This window comes from Porites lutea, chromosome 1 (genome assembly GCF_958299795.1).
Source record: "Porites lutea chromosome 1, jaPorLute2.1, whole genome shotgun sequence".
NCBI lineage: Eukaryota > Metazoa > Cnidaria > Anthozoa > Scleractinia > Poritidae > Porites > Porites lutea.
In genome coordinates, this window is record NC_133201.1 from 4,776,909 (window position 1) to 4,792,857 (window position 15,949).

General features: G+C 41.0%; 1 protein-coding gene across 1 annotated transcript; it reads left to right on the top strand.

Moving 5' to 3' along the window:
* The first annotated feature begins 3,280 nt into the window (after positions 1–3,280).
* Positions 3,281–10,637, top strand: LOC140943198 (uncharacterized). Its single transcript, XM_073392271.1, has one exon. The coding sequence runs from the start codon at positions 3,363–3,365 to the stop codon at positions 7,815–7,817; it is 4,455 nt and encodes a 1,484-aa protein (XP_073248372.1). The 5' UTR covers positions 3,281–3,362; the 3' UTR covers positions 7,818–10,637.
* Positions 10,638–15,949: the final 5,312 nt, after the last annotated feature.

The following is a 15,949-nucleotide window of genomic DNA, read 5'->3' on the forward strand; positions in this document are numbered from 1 at the left end:
TGTTAGTTTTGTTGAGCTTAAAACTGCTAGTAGCATTTAAATAAGGTCTTTTATGTATTTGTTATTTATTTAGGAATGTAAAGCAGTGGCTAAGCGCTATAAATTTACGCATTTCTGGGAATAATTTCTTTTTACATAACATATCCACGTCTGATTCATCTGAATAAAAAATAGCCATACTTCATCGAAATAAAGCTGGAGAATCCTGCGTTGTAGACGGAGAATTCTGCAATCTCTGATGCTTAATTAAACCCTTGTAAAAGTATGAAGCAGTACCTCTTTCTGAACACAAATTTTGCACTTGAACTTCAAGAAAATTGTTGAAAAGATAATTTTTATGCACTCCGTCAATTTTTGGCATCAGCAAGATTCCAACTCATTGGTCACATGACCTCTTAGTGCAAGTGGCTTATTCCAGGAGCGCCCATGCACTCCCTGGACAACTACAGGGCATTTGCTACCTTGTCATTCATGGGGGTGGGGTATTAGCAAATTTGGGCTGCATGGGGTCAGGCATTTGCCAACCCCGGAGCCACCCCTGAGCTTTTGGCACACACATGCATTCGTATCCAAAGATATTCACTAAGCGTGGAGGATTTTACTGGAAACACCAGCAGATTCAAAGATTGGCTTATCGGTCAGGGACAGGAAAAACGTTTAGAGGGTTTTTAAGGTATTGTCTCCTCAATTTTCTGTCTGCATTTCTTGATTGCTTAATAAGCTGGATTTAAGTTGGGAGCTTAAAAATTCAACCTGAATTGATATTTTTTTTGGTTACTAAACAACATTTCTGTTGATCTAAGATTTTTTGAATAAAATTTAGCACTGATGATTATCATCCAAGGTGAAGGCAAAAAAAAAATTCGTAATTAACAGTGCCTGTGAATCTTCACTAATTTGATTTCTGAGTTCTTCAGTTTTCTTTTCTCTTGTTGTTTCTTTAGATTGTACTGGTGTATTTATATTGGATCGTTTGCAAAGATATATTAAGACTTTGATTTCAGTGATAAAATTGTTTCCACCCTTTCATAACTGCCCTTGGTGACTCTTTTCTATAACACAAAGCAGGGTTTTCAATAAGTTCTAAGCAGGGCACTAAAAGCTTTGGAGTAGGCAGAGATGGAAAGGGGAGGTCTGGCAGCATTCCCCCCAGGAAAAAGTTTGAAATCTGGACCTCTGAGACATGCATTTCCAGCATTCTGGAGCAAAAATTAGAACTTTTTTGGACAGAACACATATCACTAAATTTTAGCTTTTTTATTCAGTCAGAGAACACAAAAATACTCTATGTTTAGAATTATTTCTTCTTGACAATAGCTATGAACCATTGGTTGTTTCAGTATATGTTTTAAATCATGTAAAAAATGGGATAATTTCCAAAGAAACATGATAGGCGGCGAGTTCACATGAAATAGCTGGTGAATTTCGCCAGCTGCCGGCTCTTATTGAGAACCCTGATCTCAAAGGCATATTAATATATCATAAAATAATAATGGATGAATTACAAAAAGCCTCCTTGTCTTTATGAAATGGAAAGCAATTATTCTCTTGTCAGTGCCAGATCCAGACCTTGAGATAGGGGGAGAGGGGGCGGCTCCCCTTTCTGATTTTTTGTTGTTGTCATGGTTGATCGAGCTTGCTAGTAGCATTAAAATGCAAGAAAATTCTTAGTATGGGACAATTTTATTAAAACACCAATAATTTGAAAACAACCAAGCAAAACGACATCCACCTCATGATCATTCTTAGGGTCTTTCAATGACCCACCCCAGAGGGGATTAGAGAGACCCAGGATACATCCTCATTCTCAGGGTCTGCCCACTCCATCCTGTGTCAAAAATTGTCAACCTAATGCATCAGTCAATTTCAGCTGCGCCCAGCCCCCTCCCCCGGGCTACTGCAGGGCATTTGCCCGCCTTTTCAGTCCCGGGGGTGGGGCATTTCCAAATTTTGCGCTGCCCGGGGGCTGGGCATCGGCCAACCCCGGGGCTATTCCCGAGCTTTTGACACGCACGCGGTTTCCTATCAGAATATAACTACACAGAGGATATTACTGGAAAAAAAGCAGATTAGCTCATCTGTCAAGGACAGGGGGTTGTAAAGGTATGTTCTCGATTTTATGCATGCATTTCTTCATTGCTTATCAAGCCAGAATTGCAGAGCGAAACTCGGGAGCTATCGATGTGAATCAACGTTTTTTGGTTAGTGCATTTCTGTTGATATTATGTGAAGAACATCCTTTGATATTCATAACCTATTCATAACATATAACTTTACAGCGGTCTATCAATTTTAATGCCAATAATTTTATATCAATCCTGAAACCATAAACTGGTGCATCTCGTCGCAGCGTGAAGTCTTAATTAGAATCGAGGACCTTACTTAAAACAAGAAATCGCACATTAAAATGTGTAAAATGGCACTATTCGACTGTGCAATCAATGAAAAATGTTGCAGTGTTGACGGAGGACGGGGCATTTGCCCCTTTTTTTTGTCCCCACCCCGGGGGTTTTGACAGCTCAATAGTTGCCACCCCCGGGAATTTGCCATCCAATGCCAAAAAAATGCCAATGCCCGGGGGGGGGGGGGGGGGGGGCTAGGCGCTGCTGGAATTGACTGATGCATAAGTGATTAATAATTGTCATAATAATTGAGCTATGGCAGAAGGTGGCAAGAAAATCATGCCTGACAAATTCAAACTAAGTAACCAAACAGACATGTCAACCAACGAAGGTTCACTCTTACTACTTTCATCTCTATGAATGATGAGCATTGATTTTCTCTTTGTAATATCTAGTCTTCATAAAGCAGAGTGGTCACGTGAATTAAGGCCATGATCACGCGAGATAAATTTAATTGATTCTACTTCAACAGCTTCTCCCTTCTTCTGCTATAGAAAACGTATAGTGACAAGAAAAATGAAAATTTTAACTTTCGATATTAAAAATACCTTAAACACACTATGCATGATATTCAGTAGCTAATTATAGGAGGTGACACAAGGAAACAACCCTTTGAGCTAATTGTATCTTCTTTTTCTCTGTTGACTCGCTTGCTTAAAATGAAGAGTGCGTGTCTCCTTGATGCGCAAGCGATCGTAGTGTTTGAAAGCTGTACCAAGCTGCTATCATTGCTGGGTATTAAGCACCCACATAATGGGAGTCAGTTTCCTTCTCCAGTGCTTGCTTGCGTTTACACTTATTTAAGGTAATTTATCATGTTATAAGATTTTTGGTCTTTCAGTTGCAGATCCTCGGTTAGGAAATGCGACAAGACTAGACTCAGCCTAAAGCGTCGTTCCTGCTTTGTCGTTTAGTTTCAAGACATACAGTTTGTTAATTTCCCTCGAAATCAGTATCATAATGGCATCTGGCGGTTGGGTGGGAGAGCTTGATAAGAAAGAACACAAAAACTGGGTGATGGTTGGTTGTGCCCTGAATATTACCAAAAAGGGAATTACATCTAAAATTCAAAACAAAATGGAAGCTTGGTACCAGTCCCTTCTTTCCAGTCCTCCGCTTCAGTCACTTCCATCTTGCGCTTGCGCACCTTCAGCACCAAAGTGCGCCACGTGCGTCACCTGGGAAATGGAACTGAAACGTCACCACAAGTCCGGGCGACTAAAAATTTGCTGGGACAACAGTGACCGAACACAGTGGGGATCTCCGACTGGGGCATGGGAGATAGCTAAAGTCTTTATTCCAACTCTAGGCAGTCGTAAAAAAGATGTAGTCGACGCTGAAACTACGGACATTGGTGGTCTTCTTAACCTGCTTGAATGGTGTCCTTTTATTAATCCTTCTACGAGTCGAACAGTTTTGTCGTCGGCAAGAGATGAGTGCAGGAATCATTGGGCGCATGCTCCGAAACAGGAAATTCAAGATGCCAATGTTTCAACCATATTCGGTCATCTTAATAATCTGCTCAATGACGCCGTGTTCAGTGCTGACAAAGACGCCCAGCAGTCGTCGAAAGACTTACAAGATTTGTTTCATAAGGGTCTGATAAACGTGAGGGAGTCTGAAGTAGAGGCTCTTCACTTACTTCGCCACTCACTTGTGGCTGATTTGACAAAATGCCAAGATGACGTGTCTGATGTTCAGAGTAGCATTTTGAAAGTAGATGCAGAGATGAAAAAGATCAAGATGGTTATGCAGAGCGATTTATCTGACGTGAAAGAAAAAGGGGATCTAAACAGAGAAGAGATAAACAAGTTGGCACAGCATTTGGATGAGTTAAAAGACCTGATGGCACATTATTCTAATGACTTATCCACCATTCTAAAACCTGTCGATGATTTCAACGGATTTCTGAGTAAGAGAGATGACCTGAAAGAAGGCTTCGAAGCTATCCAAGGTGACTTAGAAGTTGTGAAAACAAAACTTAATGTAACACAGTGTAAAGTTGCCAACACTGAAACCTCCCTAGCAAGTTTGAAAGACAAAGTAATAGAAGTGCAGAAAGTGGCAATGGAGACATCTACAGAGGTGTCTGTTTTGCAAGAAAAAGTGGTAGTCTTGGAAAAAGGGCAAGCCACACAGGAACCGAATGACAGAGATGATGACGCGTTGTGCACCGCTCCAAGTAGGTTACCACTGTTCACAGGCCGCAAGTCAGCTCTTGATTGGCTGGAAAAGAGCCTCCTTTCGGAGAGCGTTCAAGCCAACCCACAGACTTCCTGTTGCACTAAAACAATATGCGGTCTTGGAGGCTGTGGCAAGACATCTTTGGCTGTAGAATTCGCTTGGAGCCACAAAAATCGCTTCCCGGGTGGCTTATTCTGGGTCAATGGGGAAAGCGAAGAAAATATAAATAAATCAGTTGCTGAGATACTTTCTCTGAGAAACATTCCTACCTCGACAAATGACGGCATCGATGACACTTTGAACAAATTCCTTACGTGGTTGTCCAAGAAGGACCTTCCGTGGCTTCTTGTGATGGACAATGTGGACGAATTGCAAGATCCTATGTGTCCTGCAAGTGTCAAGAAAATATGCAAGGGACCTTGGCAAAGAACTGTTAAATCACTAAAGAACGGCCACATACTTATTACAACAAGGCAAAACGCAAAAGACGCAAAGGCTTTTCTGAGGTACTCAACTGATGATTTTTTAGAGTTGTCATGCTTTAGCGCAGAGGATGGAGCTTTGTTCTTAATGAAAAGAACTGGTCTTCAAGTAGAATCCCTTGACGCAGATGCGATGTGTCTGACAAAAGAGCTGGGTGCATTGCCACTAGCCCTAGAGCAGGCAGCAGCATACATAACTACAAGTCCTATCCCACTGAGCTTTACTGAATACCTAGAAAAATTCCAAGTAGTGAAGATGCGCCTTTTAAAGCAACAGCCTGCTACAGCACTTAGCATAGAAGCCCAACATCGCTTGTCAGTGCACACAACTTGGGAATTGAATTTCGAGTTTGTAAAGGAACAGTCACCAGCTGCCGCCAGTATGATGCGAATTTCGGCCTTTTTGGATTCTGAGAATGTTCCCATTGACATCATTAATCCTGGTCTGCCTGAACTGGATCAAGAGGAATTGAGGGAATGTGCGCGTTCTAGGATCGACATTGCTTCCATTCTTAAGGTACTGTCAAGTTATTCCTTATACTCAGTCGATCCTCAAAACAAAGTTTTCTTTGTTCACAAACTTGTTCAAGAAGTTGTCAGAGCCAGTCTTACGCAATCACAAAGGGTCGAGGCTTTGGTTGCAGCCACGCGAGTTCTTCACTATGCATTACAGACCAAATATGCGTCCTGTCCCAAACTAGAAAGATACACTAAGATAGGGCCTGACCTGTCACTCTTTAAGGAAGATGAACGAAATATTCTTTTTGCCCTCGTTTTGAATTTTCGCAAGCTCAAGAATCACATCGAAGACGAATTTACTTCATCAAAAGGAAAAATGCCTTCGCTCTGTAATGCTGAAACCTGTAACCTGTGCTCATTAGTAACCGGGTTGATTTCCACCAATATTTTTTTAAATCGATTAAAATCTGAGGTCGCCGAATTTCAGTTGAAAGTCGCGAAACTAAGTGGCGTTCTTAATTCAAATGAGTTACTTCTGGTAATGCTTAATGCAAGTCTTTGTTTAAAAAATTGTCAGTGTTTTGAAAAGTACCAAGAGGCGAAGACGATGGCACAAGAAACTGTACAGAAGCTGTGCGAAATGGAGAAGTCTGGGATTGTTATAAATCCAGATACCAAATTTAAAGTCCATGAGCACATGGCTTCTTTTTACGCATCAGAATGCAGATGGGAGGAAAATTATAAAGCTTTGCTGGAACTAGAAGGCTTGCAATTGAGTGACGATAATGTGGTAAGTCTGCAGATCAAAATAGCAAGGGCAGAAAATTACATGTCGGCTGGCAACTTTCAGTGCGCTTTGGAGCGTTACAAGAAAGCCCTCAAAATTGCCAGACGTATTTACAGTCCTGATCATCCTGAGCTGTTACGTGTTTTACAGTTTATCTGTTGTCACTTGCAACAAGAAGGAAAGCTTCATGAGGCGCGAATATACGCCAAAGAAATGTTGCCTATTGCGAAGAAACAACCATCTACATCTGATTTTTACATCCGAGGAATAACAGGCGCTTTATTAATCGAATCTTATTTCGATCCACATAGCGCTGAAGACACACTTCTTCGTCTTTTGGAGGACAGGTGGCCTGTTATGTACAAATGCATTCAATCTGGTGTGGTTGGCGACCATTTGAATATCGACGAACATGTATTTAATGAGGGCAGCTACAACCACGCAGCCATGGTTTTAGAAGGGTTGCTCAACTGTTTCTTTGTAATCTCACATTCCGGTGTTAAACAGAAAAGAAGTAGACATAATAAACAAAAGGGAAACTTCTATCGTGGTATTGCAAGGATGTTAGTGTCAATCAAAAAGAAAATGTATGGAGAGAGCCACATTGAAGAAATAAAGGCGCGTCACTATCTTGCAGAGGTGCACAAGATCCTGGGAGTTAAGGAAGAAGACTCTAACTTTCAAGAACAATTAAGACAATATCTTGATGGACCAGTAAACCAATCTTATTCAAGGCCTGAAGTTGATTTCAATGTTATACTTGCGAGGAAGTGCAAAGACATTGCTGGCGATTGTTTTAAGAAACAAAATTATCCGAAGGCACTAGAGATCTATGAAAAGTTGCTAAATCGATTGCCAAATGACGCTAAGCTGTTAACTAACAGAGCGGCAACGTACGTTAAGCTTTCAGAACAAAACGCTCACCAGGCTACAGCAACTACAGAAACCCAAAGAAGACTTATTAAAGACGCTCTTCGGGACGCAGAGAAAGCAGTAGCTGTAGATCCTTCTTGGTTTAAGGGTTACTACTGGAAGCCCGTTTGTCTTGCGAAGCTTGGACAAAGAGGGCCATCACTTGCTGCAGCTGCAGTTGCGGGACATCGCTTTCCATCACAGTGCACTGATATACCTGCAGTGATGCAGCACTTTGGAAGTTACAGTACAAATGTGATAACTACGGTGGACAACCTTTATCACGCCGCCGAGAGAGCAGACGGCAACAATCTTGTTATTTTACTCAAGGAAGGGAGATATGAGTTACCAAGGCCACTGAAAGTTCCAGCGAACGCAGTAATGGTTGGCATCGGAAAAGTCCAAATTATCTGCCCAAGGGGTGTACCACTGAAACTGGATGAAACCGTTTACACTGAGAACATAGAGCTGCTAGAATCACAAACGATTACGAGTTCAACAGATGACTCTGGTCAGGAAGACGTTATATCTTTGCCTGTACCCTCAGGGTATGACAACTCCAGCTCCAACAGCGAGTGCAAGGTGAACTAACAAGAACTAATAAAGAGAGTTACACGCAACGGTAATAACCGTCACGTGTCATAAGCGCCATTCAGCATGGCAGACAGGAAGTTCAGCACGGCTGTGATTTCAGACGGATGCATTTCGCTAACAGGCCTGTGTATTGACATTGAAACAGTTTCATTCCCCTTGTACTGAAATTGCTGAGACACCTCCACCGGTCGGACTATATTTACCTTGCATTTTGGACGGCAAACTGAAACTCCCCACTTCCCCTCCTCCGATAAATTTACTTTGCTAGTCGCTGCCACAGATCACATCACCTGCGGTGGATCAGGGAGTAAGAAAAAGCAGCGGAAACATCCTGTTCAGCTTACTGAGAGGAGGAGCTGGTTCAGTTGGAGAAAATGCTGTTGGACGATTAAGTTGAGTCCCCTTAACCGTCGGAGGATTAAGTTGACTAGCATTGGTTTTCAGCTGGAGTTACCACCAACTCAAGTCCTTTTCTGGATTAATTCACAGAAAAATAATCAACCGTCGTCTGCAGGGCTTTCTTTCCCATTTTCTAAGGGGAAAGCCCTGGGTACGATTTGTTAGAGGATTATCGTAATTTCGTAGAAAAGAGATCATTACTAAGGGCCCAGTCGCACCAATATATTAGTGAGCTTAAGCAAAGACGTCTTTGAGCGACGCACCTCAACCAGAAGTAGTCTTCTTTCATTTTTGGACGATGTTTTTGCCCAACTTTTTAGACAGATCGTCTCCACAGTATTAAAGACACTTAGAAAATACAAATTTGGTATCGTCAAGGTGCTTTAAATGAAAAGGACCTCACTTCCGGTTAACGTACGTCGCTCAAAAACGCCTTTGCTTAAGATCCCTAATTCTCGTTCTTGCAACCTTGTTCGCTTCTAAGACACACCTAATTTTAATTGGTCAGATTCGCAAAATAAGAAGAGCCGACGAAGGATAGCTGTCGAGTAACAAAGGATTTTGTCGCCTGACAAAAATTGTAGGTCTCCAAATATTCTCGACGCCAAAAAATCGTTCGCACTAGAAATGGCTTGCTGTTGACACTAGGGATATATTTGCAAAACAAAAAGAATTTTGCCAAGTGCAGTTAGGGTCTAACATTAAACCTTCTCTTTGGATAGTTTTGATGATAAAAACAAGCAGTTCAAATGTCAGTAGAATTACTTTTCTGTCATTACAAGGCAATGAACATGTCCAATACCTAGGAGTCTCCAACTCAAGGTGTTTAAGGTCTGGTCGGGCCAAAGACGTGTGATTGACTGGCAATGTCTGTCGCTAGAATACGTATTTCACCCAAGTGTAAATCCCGAGTTCTTCTTTACCCAAACAATCCGTCACAAGTTTTCACTCATTTACTATTTTCAGAAAATAGTCTCGTGACTTACTGAAAACGATAGTTAAACCGCAGTAACGAAGGATGATGAAATCCTTTTTGTGTACTAAATTTCGATTCTATTCCTTCCTTTTTTATTGAAATTACAGCGAATAAATCATTATTTCTTAGGTAAAACAATCAGCCGTGGGCTTTAAGCCACTTAAGAAGCCGGTAGTATGCCGGTAGTAAATACCAGAAGCAAGAGCAAGAAGTTGTTAGCTTCCGCAGCTAGAGCAAAATTGTCAGGTTATTTGCCGAAAACTGAACAGCACTGTGTTAAAGGTTTGAGCCTTTGACATTTGCTTAATGTTACCTTCTGAACTGAGAAAGAAGCTAGACAAAGCTCTGTTTAGCGGCAAAGTACGAAAACAAAGCTCAACCTGTTGAAGAAAAAATACCTAGGGGAATTTAAAAACCATAGGCGTGGTTTTATGGTTTTATTTTAAGCAATTATTCGGACAAGGGAAATTTGGAGACAGGGTAAAGACATCCTTAACGAACTTTACCTTTTCAACTTGTCAGTTTTGTCTTTTAAGCTACGTGCTAAAACAACAATGTTGGGAGTTGTTACGTCCATGTTGGCAGTTGTGTGCAAACATTCTCGTCCCCAGAGCAACTCGGCTTAATTTGTAACGATCCAGACCACGTGACCAAGAAACGACGGGCTCTGGGGACGAGAATGGTGTGCAAATGGCTGCAACAACTCCCAGCAATGTTAGGAATTGCGGTGCATCATGGGAAGGATACAACCCATAGGACTTTGCAAACTATGTGTAATACGTGTGCGTGGCTCCAACAATGTTGGAAGAGCTGTGGCAAACGGATCCAACATTGTTGCGCTATGCTTCGGCGATCACGGAACAAAAGAAATGTTAGGAGTTGCTTGCTCAAAACTTTGACAAGTTTCAAACTTTGAGCAAAAACACGCGACAACATGCAATTGGGTGTGCAAACGGACGCAACATGTAACATCCAACAATGTCGGGAGTTGTTAGCCAACAATGCTGCGTTAGATTGCACGGGGCTTTATAGTAAAACATGTGGCGAAGAGAATCGTTCATTTTGATTGAAATATTTCACTGACTATCCTTGGCTTAAAAGAAACAAATCAATTCTGTGTCGTGCTTCATTTGTGAAGGAGCTAAAATATATTTTAAATCCGCGTGTTGCTAGAATTAGAAGAGAGGAAATAGTTGGAAATTTTTTAATCTAGAAGAGAGTTTTGAAACGATTCAAGAAGGATCACATTTTTGAGGTTTTTATTTTGTAGTAAATATGTACTAGGTTGGTTACTTTAGAGTCGTGTTGTTGCATTTCTAGCTGGGACGGCGGGGCGATCGCAAAGACGTGGGCATAGTCCGTGGCATGCTAGCCCGAGAATACTGATTTAAAATGAAGCCTTCTTATACCGTCACAGGGGTGGATCTAGTGGGGAGGGTGCAGGGGGTACACACCCCACCCCCCACCCGACCGAGATGATCTGCGGCTTTCTCATACAACTGGTATTCTGCCCCATAAAAACTTGGTGTTTTATTGGTGCTGAAGTAAAACAGGAGACGAGGTTGAAGAATTATGTTAAACGCCGTAAAATTGTTGTTAAAATGGTAGTTCCTTAGGTCCGGTTCAGACGCCCAAAGTTTCATAAGCCGAACCCAATTCGAATCAAGGCCGACCCAAATTAATAAGACCGGCTGAATTGATTCAGACGCCGATCTTAATTGCAGCTCAACTAAGTTCAAAACGCGAAAAATGCTCATTTCGGTCAGACTGTTTACTAAATACGTTATAACAATTTATGCATTAGGTTCGGTACATGAAAAGTTCGGCGTCTGAACCGGGCCTTAGTGATGCACCCACCCCTAAGTAAAATTCTGGATCCCCCCCTCCTGCGTTAGTATATCATTAGTTAAGCTCTTCTTCTCTTGTTTATAGCATCGTAATTTTTGATTTTGCAGGATTAGTCCATTAGATCTACAATGGAGGTCAAAAGTGCTGGGACCTTTCCAGTGATTTTAGTAAAACTAGCGACCCCTCCCCACCCGCCCCAAACAAAGTTGAATTTTGAGCAAAATGGGTGAAAATAAGTCCTTTTTTGGCCACAACATTTGCTGCGGCGGGGGGGGGGGGGGGGGTGGGGTGTGGGAGGACGACGGGAGGAACCCAAAGCGGATCAAAAAATTGTCATTAGCAGCAGAGTTTCTAGAAACAATTTCTTAGAAGGGTTTTCCACACAGTCCCAAGTTCTTTTGGCCTCCATTGTAGAAGGTAAGGAAATATATTTTCTACTGACCAAGAGCCTATCATCGGTGCTGTATTCTTAAAAGTCTCATGTTCCGTTGTTTTTAGCATGTTAATCAAAAAAAGTACTTAGTATTTCGACAACAATTCTCATTTTGAAGTGAATCATGTACAGTTATAACAGTACTGTAGGCGACTTACGGCACTGCGTACACATACCATGGTCAGAGCTCTGCTCAAGCTGAATAAAAAAATGAATCATTGGAACAATTTCTGCAAGCCTTCAACCGGAAGAGAATTTTTCCCTCATTTTTGGGTGGAAATATTATCTAAAGACTTCTCTGTGGAAAAATCTTTTTCAAGATTTTTTTTCGTTTTCTTCTACTGGGAGAGTTTTTACACTCATTTTAGGGTGTAATTTTTATCTTAAAGACTTCAATATGTAAGAAGGTTATTCTTCTTTTTCTTTTTCCTTCAACTGGGAGAGTTTTACCCTCAGTCTAAACCTTCGGTGGGATTTCTGGTTTTGAAAATTTCAAACAAGATATTTATCAGAAGTAATTTATGCCATCTCTCTCTTTAAAAGCGGAAAGTTGAGGGAATGCCTTTAGTGTATCTACTTGTGGCCCTGTGGGCTTCACTTTAGAATGGTTAGTATTTTCTACAATCATGCCTTCCCTATGTCTCTATAATGTAATTACAGGGCCTCCTGGTTATTATTATTATTCTCTTCTAAAAAAAAGCCTGATCGCGGGCCAAAAGGAATGCTGCTATAGTATGCCGTGAAAGCCCTCGACGGGGTACTTGGAGATGTTTTATAAGGAGAGGCTCCGGCTCGAGTTCCAATCTCTTACATACCCTTTTATATAGTGTTCTTGACAGAAAAAGTACCCTATTCGTATACCTTCTATTGACAAATGGTACCCCTCTCACATACCTCGTTTAGAAATTCCCTTTAGCTGCTGTGAATTACTGACTTTAAAATATGGAGATTAAACCACAAAACTAGAAAGTTTCTCTACTATTTCACAGCCATGAAATGCATCTGTAAGCCCTTTTTGGCCTTTTTACAAACCAAAATTCCAGGTTTTTATACAATTGAAGGCGAGGCAATAAGGTGCTTTCAATTTTAAGTGTTATTCTGTATTGTCGATACTGATCCACACCAAGATCTGGTTTTCCCTCGCTGCGGTTTGTCCAAGTGATCCTTACACAGGGTTGTTCCATTTCCTTATCCTTTCTAGCCCGCGTGGCGGGCGCAAAAAGGGGGGAAAGAGGGAGGAGGGTTAGGGTTAAGGCGGCCTTAACCCTAAACTACTCCCCCTCCCTTTTTTCCTTCCTCCCTACCCCCAACCCATGCTTTCGATGCCTGCTACGCAGGCTAAGCCTAGAAAACTCCCACCCTTTTACCCCTTAAGGCCATTATAGGGAGTACCCCTTTCCCCCGTATAAAGCACGGATGGGCTTCTAGGAACACTTGTTAGCAATGTCAACTCTACTCTTAAATCTCGTTACTTATCAGTCACTTCGAAGCGTCCCATGCAGACGTTCTTTAAGCCTCGTCGAGTCCACCCTCGGAGACCCAGTCGGGCCGGGAGAAAAGGCGCGACGAAAGTTTTCAAGCACGAGCGGAAGACCCTTTTCGTCCATGCTTGAAAAGACTGAAAACTTTCGTCGCGCTTTTTCTCCTGACTGACTGCCCCTGGGTCTCCGAGGATGCGTTGAGAATGATAGACTATCTGTGTGTCGTCTGCGTGTGGGAACCTGATGCTAGTTACTTGATAAACGGAGTAAATTTCGACCCATCCTGTCTTTAAGAGTTTTGATTCAGAAGGATGGGAAATAGGCTCTTGCAATATTTGCTGGTGTTTTTTTGTTTAAACAACAGGACCCCAGGCTCCCCAAAAAATCAGTTCACCGACACCATGACAGAAGGAGTGGATACCAATTACACTTTCACTTCCGCCTAAAACTTGGTTGATGGCAGCAATTTTGATAAATTTGCAGTCAAGAATACTACTTTTTAAAAGCGTCAAACTGTTCCCACAACTACTGAGAGGAGTGAAATACGTAAGTACTACGTTATTGAACATTTCTACTCCGAAATCCATGTAGAATTTCTAGTGAAATGATGATCATAGCAACTGACGCCCGCACTTTCGGTTTCATTTTGTGGAAATCCAAGTGATTAGCGGGGGTGTAATGGATAAATGTTAGCCTTTGAAAGCATTTTTAAATGCCTCAGTGAGGGCCGACAAATTAAGTGGTTTCTGGGGTCCATTTAATAAAACTGTTACAAGTGTAATTTACAAGTGTAGCCATTGTTTTCGAATCTAAAAACAATAGCTACACGGCTGTAAATTATACCAATGTAAAAGTTTTATTAAATTAACCCCTGATATGGTTTATAGTTACTATTTAGTAAGAATATTTCTTCTTGTGCTGCCTTAAGCATTAATGGAGTTTTTTTTCCGCAAGATACCCCAAAAGCTTGTTCTCAAATCCCTCAGGTTTTGCTCTGAGGAATATTTGTATCCGTTTCTTATGTGAAATTAAACATTTACTGCTAAAATTAATTTGTTTTCCCTTGAATCAATGCCATAATTTCCGTGTCTTAATTCTATCTCAAAAAATTTTTTTGATAGAATTTTTTTTGTTTAGAGCTGTAATTTAGCACTTTGAAATTTGTCAGTTTTTGGCTGTGATACTGGTAATATTCCTAACAGGAATGCATGAAATTACATTTTTGTGAATTTGCTGACAACCTATGGCGATCTATGGCAGTGAAATCTTTTATTTTCCACTGTCTTCTAAGGTCTCTTGGTTCGGTCGCTATGCATCAATCAATTTCAGGTTCTCCCATGCACTCCCTGGGCAACTGTGGGGTATTTGTATGCTTTTTCAGTCCTGGGGGTGGAGCATTAGCAAATTTTGCATGGCCCAGAGTTCCGGCATTTGCCAACCCCAGAGCCACCCCCAGGCTTTTGGTACACCCCAAAAAAATCTTGATAGCAGCTGTATATTTTCATTTTGTAGATCCATTATGATAACATTTTTTTTCGAAACCACTTACTAGAAACTGAGCATCATGGCCACAAGATCCTTATGCTATGAAAAACTTAAAAAGAAGTTTGTAAAGTAAACAAGTTTTTGAACTTGACAAAAATGGCTGCGCCATTTCTCACACGATTTCCCGCCAAGAACATATAACATATTCCACCCCCCGACGAGCTGACATCTTATTACCTTCCCTCCCCCATAAAGACCGTATGGACGGATGGCATATGCTGATGTTACAACCAAAATTTCACGGCTTTTCAGAAAGTACTCAGTACCCAGCATTGACAATATTTTTGTTTTTATTGAGTACATACAATAGAATATATATTTTCAAACAATGTGTGCAGGTTCCAGAAAATATCCAGACCCCCACTATGGAGGGAATTGGAAATTCCAGGGAGGTGGGGGGGTCAGAGGCCCAGGAAATTCCAGAGGAGAGGGGCGTTGGACAATAAAATCACTTTCGAGGGGTCAATATCATTTTGTTTTCAACCTGAGTTCAAACATTGCTTCTTACCGATCTGGTAGATCATTTGTCGGACATAAATAAGTTGAAATATATCATTTAGAATGTTCCTTTTGATCTTAACCAGGTTTCCTTTCTTCCAAAAGCGTTTTGGATGTAATTTCAAAGGAATTAGACCAACTACAATTTGTTTTATTGCATGCTCATATATTCGGTCGCCATTACTCGTTACCAGTCTCCCTTAAGACATCAACGTGTGCAGCACATCACGTTACGTCAGTCGATCGATGGAAGAACAGTAGAGTGGCAATTTTCCCTCTTGAAGCACAAACTATACATTGTAACCATTTTAGAATGTAGAGCTTTTATTCTCCTTTTCGTTTTCCCTTAAATTTTTTGGTTGAAGGTGTGGCATGTTCAAGATCGAATTCTCGCTGAAATGGTGTGGATTTCACCAAACATTACATTATTTTCTGGAAGTATACACAATACTGCCGTTTGTATCAGTATTTCTTGTATACTGCTTTTTTTCTGAATGAAAGAGATAACTTTTAATAAATTGGAACAGACATGATTTCTCAGTACTGTATTTTTGTGTGGTGAATATTTACTCTGGAGTACATTTTTGGGGAAAAATTTTGACAGTACTTTTTATTTGTGGGAACTTATTTTTGTGGATTGCTGAAAAAAAAAAAAAACCAAAATCGCAAACATTAAAAACTGCCAAAGTTTTGTGTCACACAGTAGTTTACCAAATTTTCTTAGCTATGGGGCTCCGCACATGCACGTGAGCCACTACAGCTGGGCTATAACACAAAGGCCAAGGCACAATGATGGATGGATTGCAAATATGCTTCTATGTCCTTATGAAATAAAAAGCAAATTGTCTTTGTATTACCATCCATGCAGGGTAAACATTTCTCAAAAAGACTTCAAACTGATTTGTGGGGTGTTGTGTGGTCCTAAGCTCTGATGACATGAATTAAGCCT

What these genes read in the sequence shown, in the direction of transcription:
- LOC140943198 (XM_073392271.1), top strand. Translation starts at nt 3,363, where the DNA reads ATGGCATCTGGCGGTTGGGTGGGAGAGCTTGATAAGAAAGAACACAAA.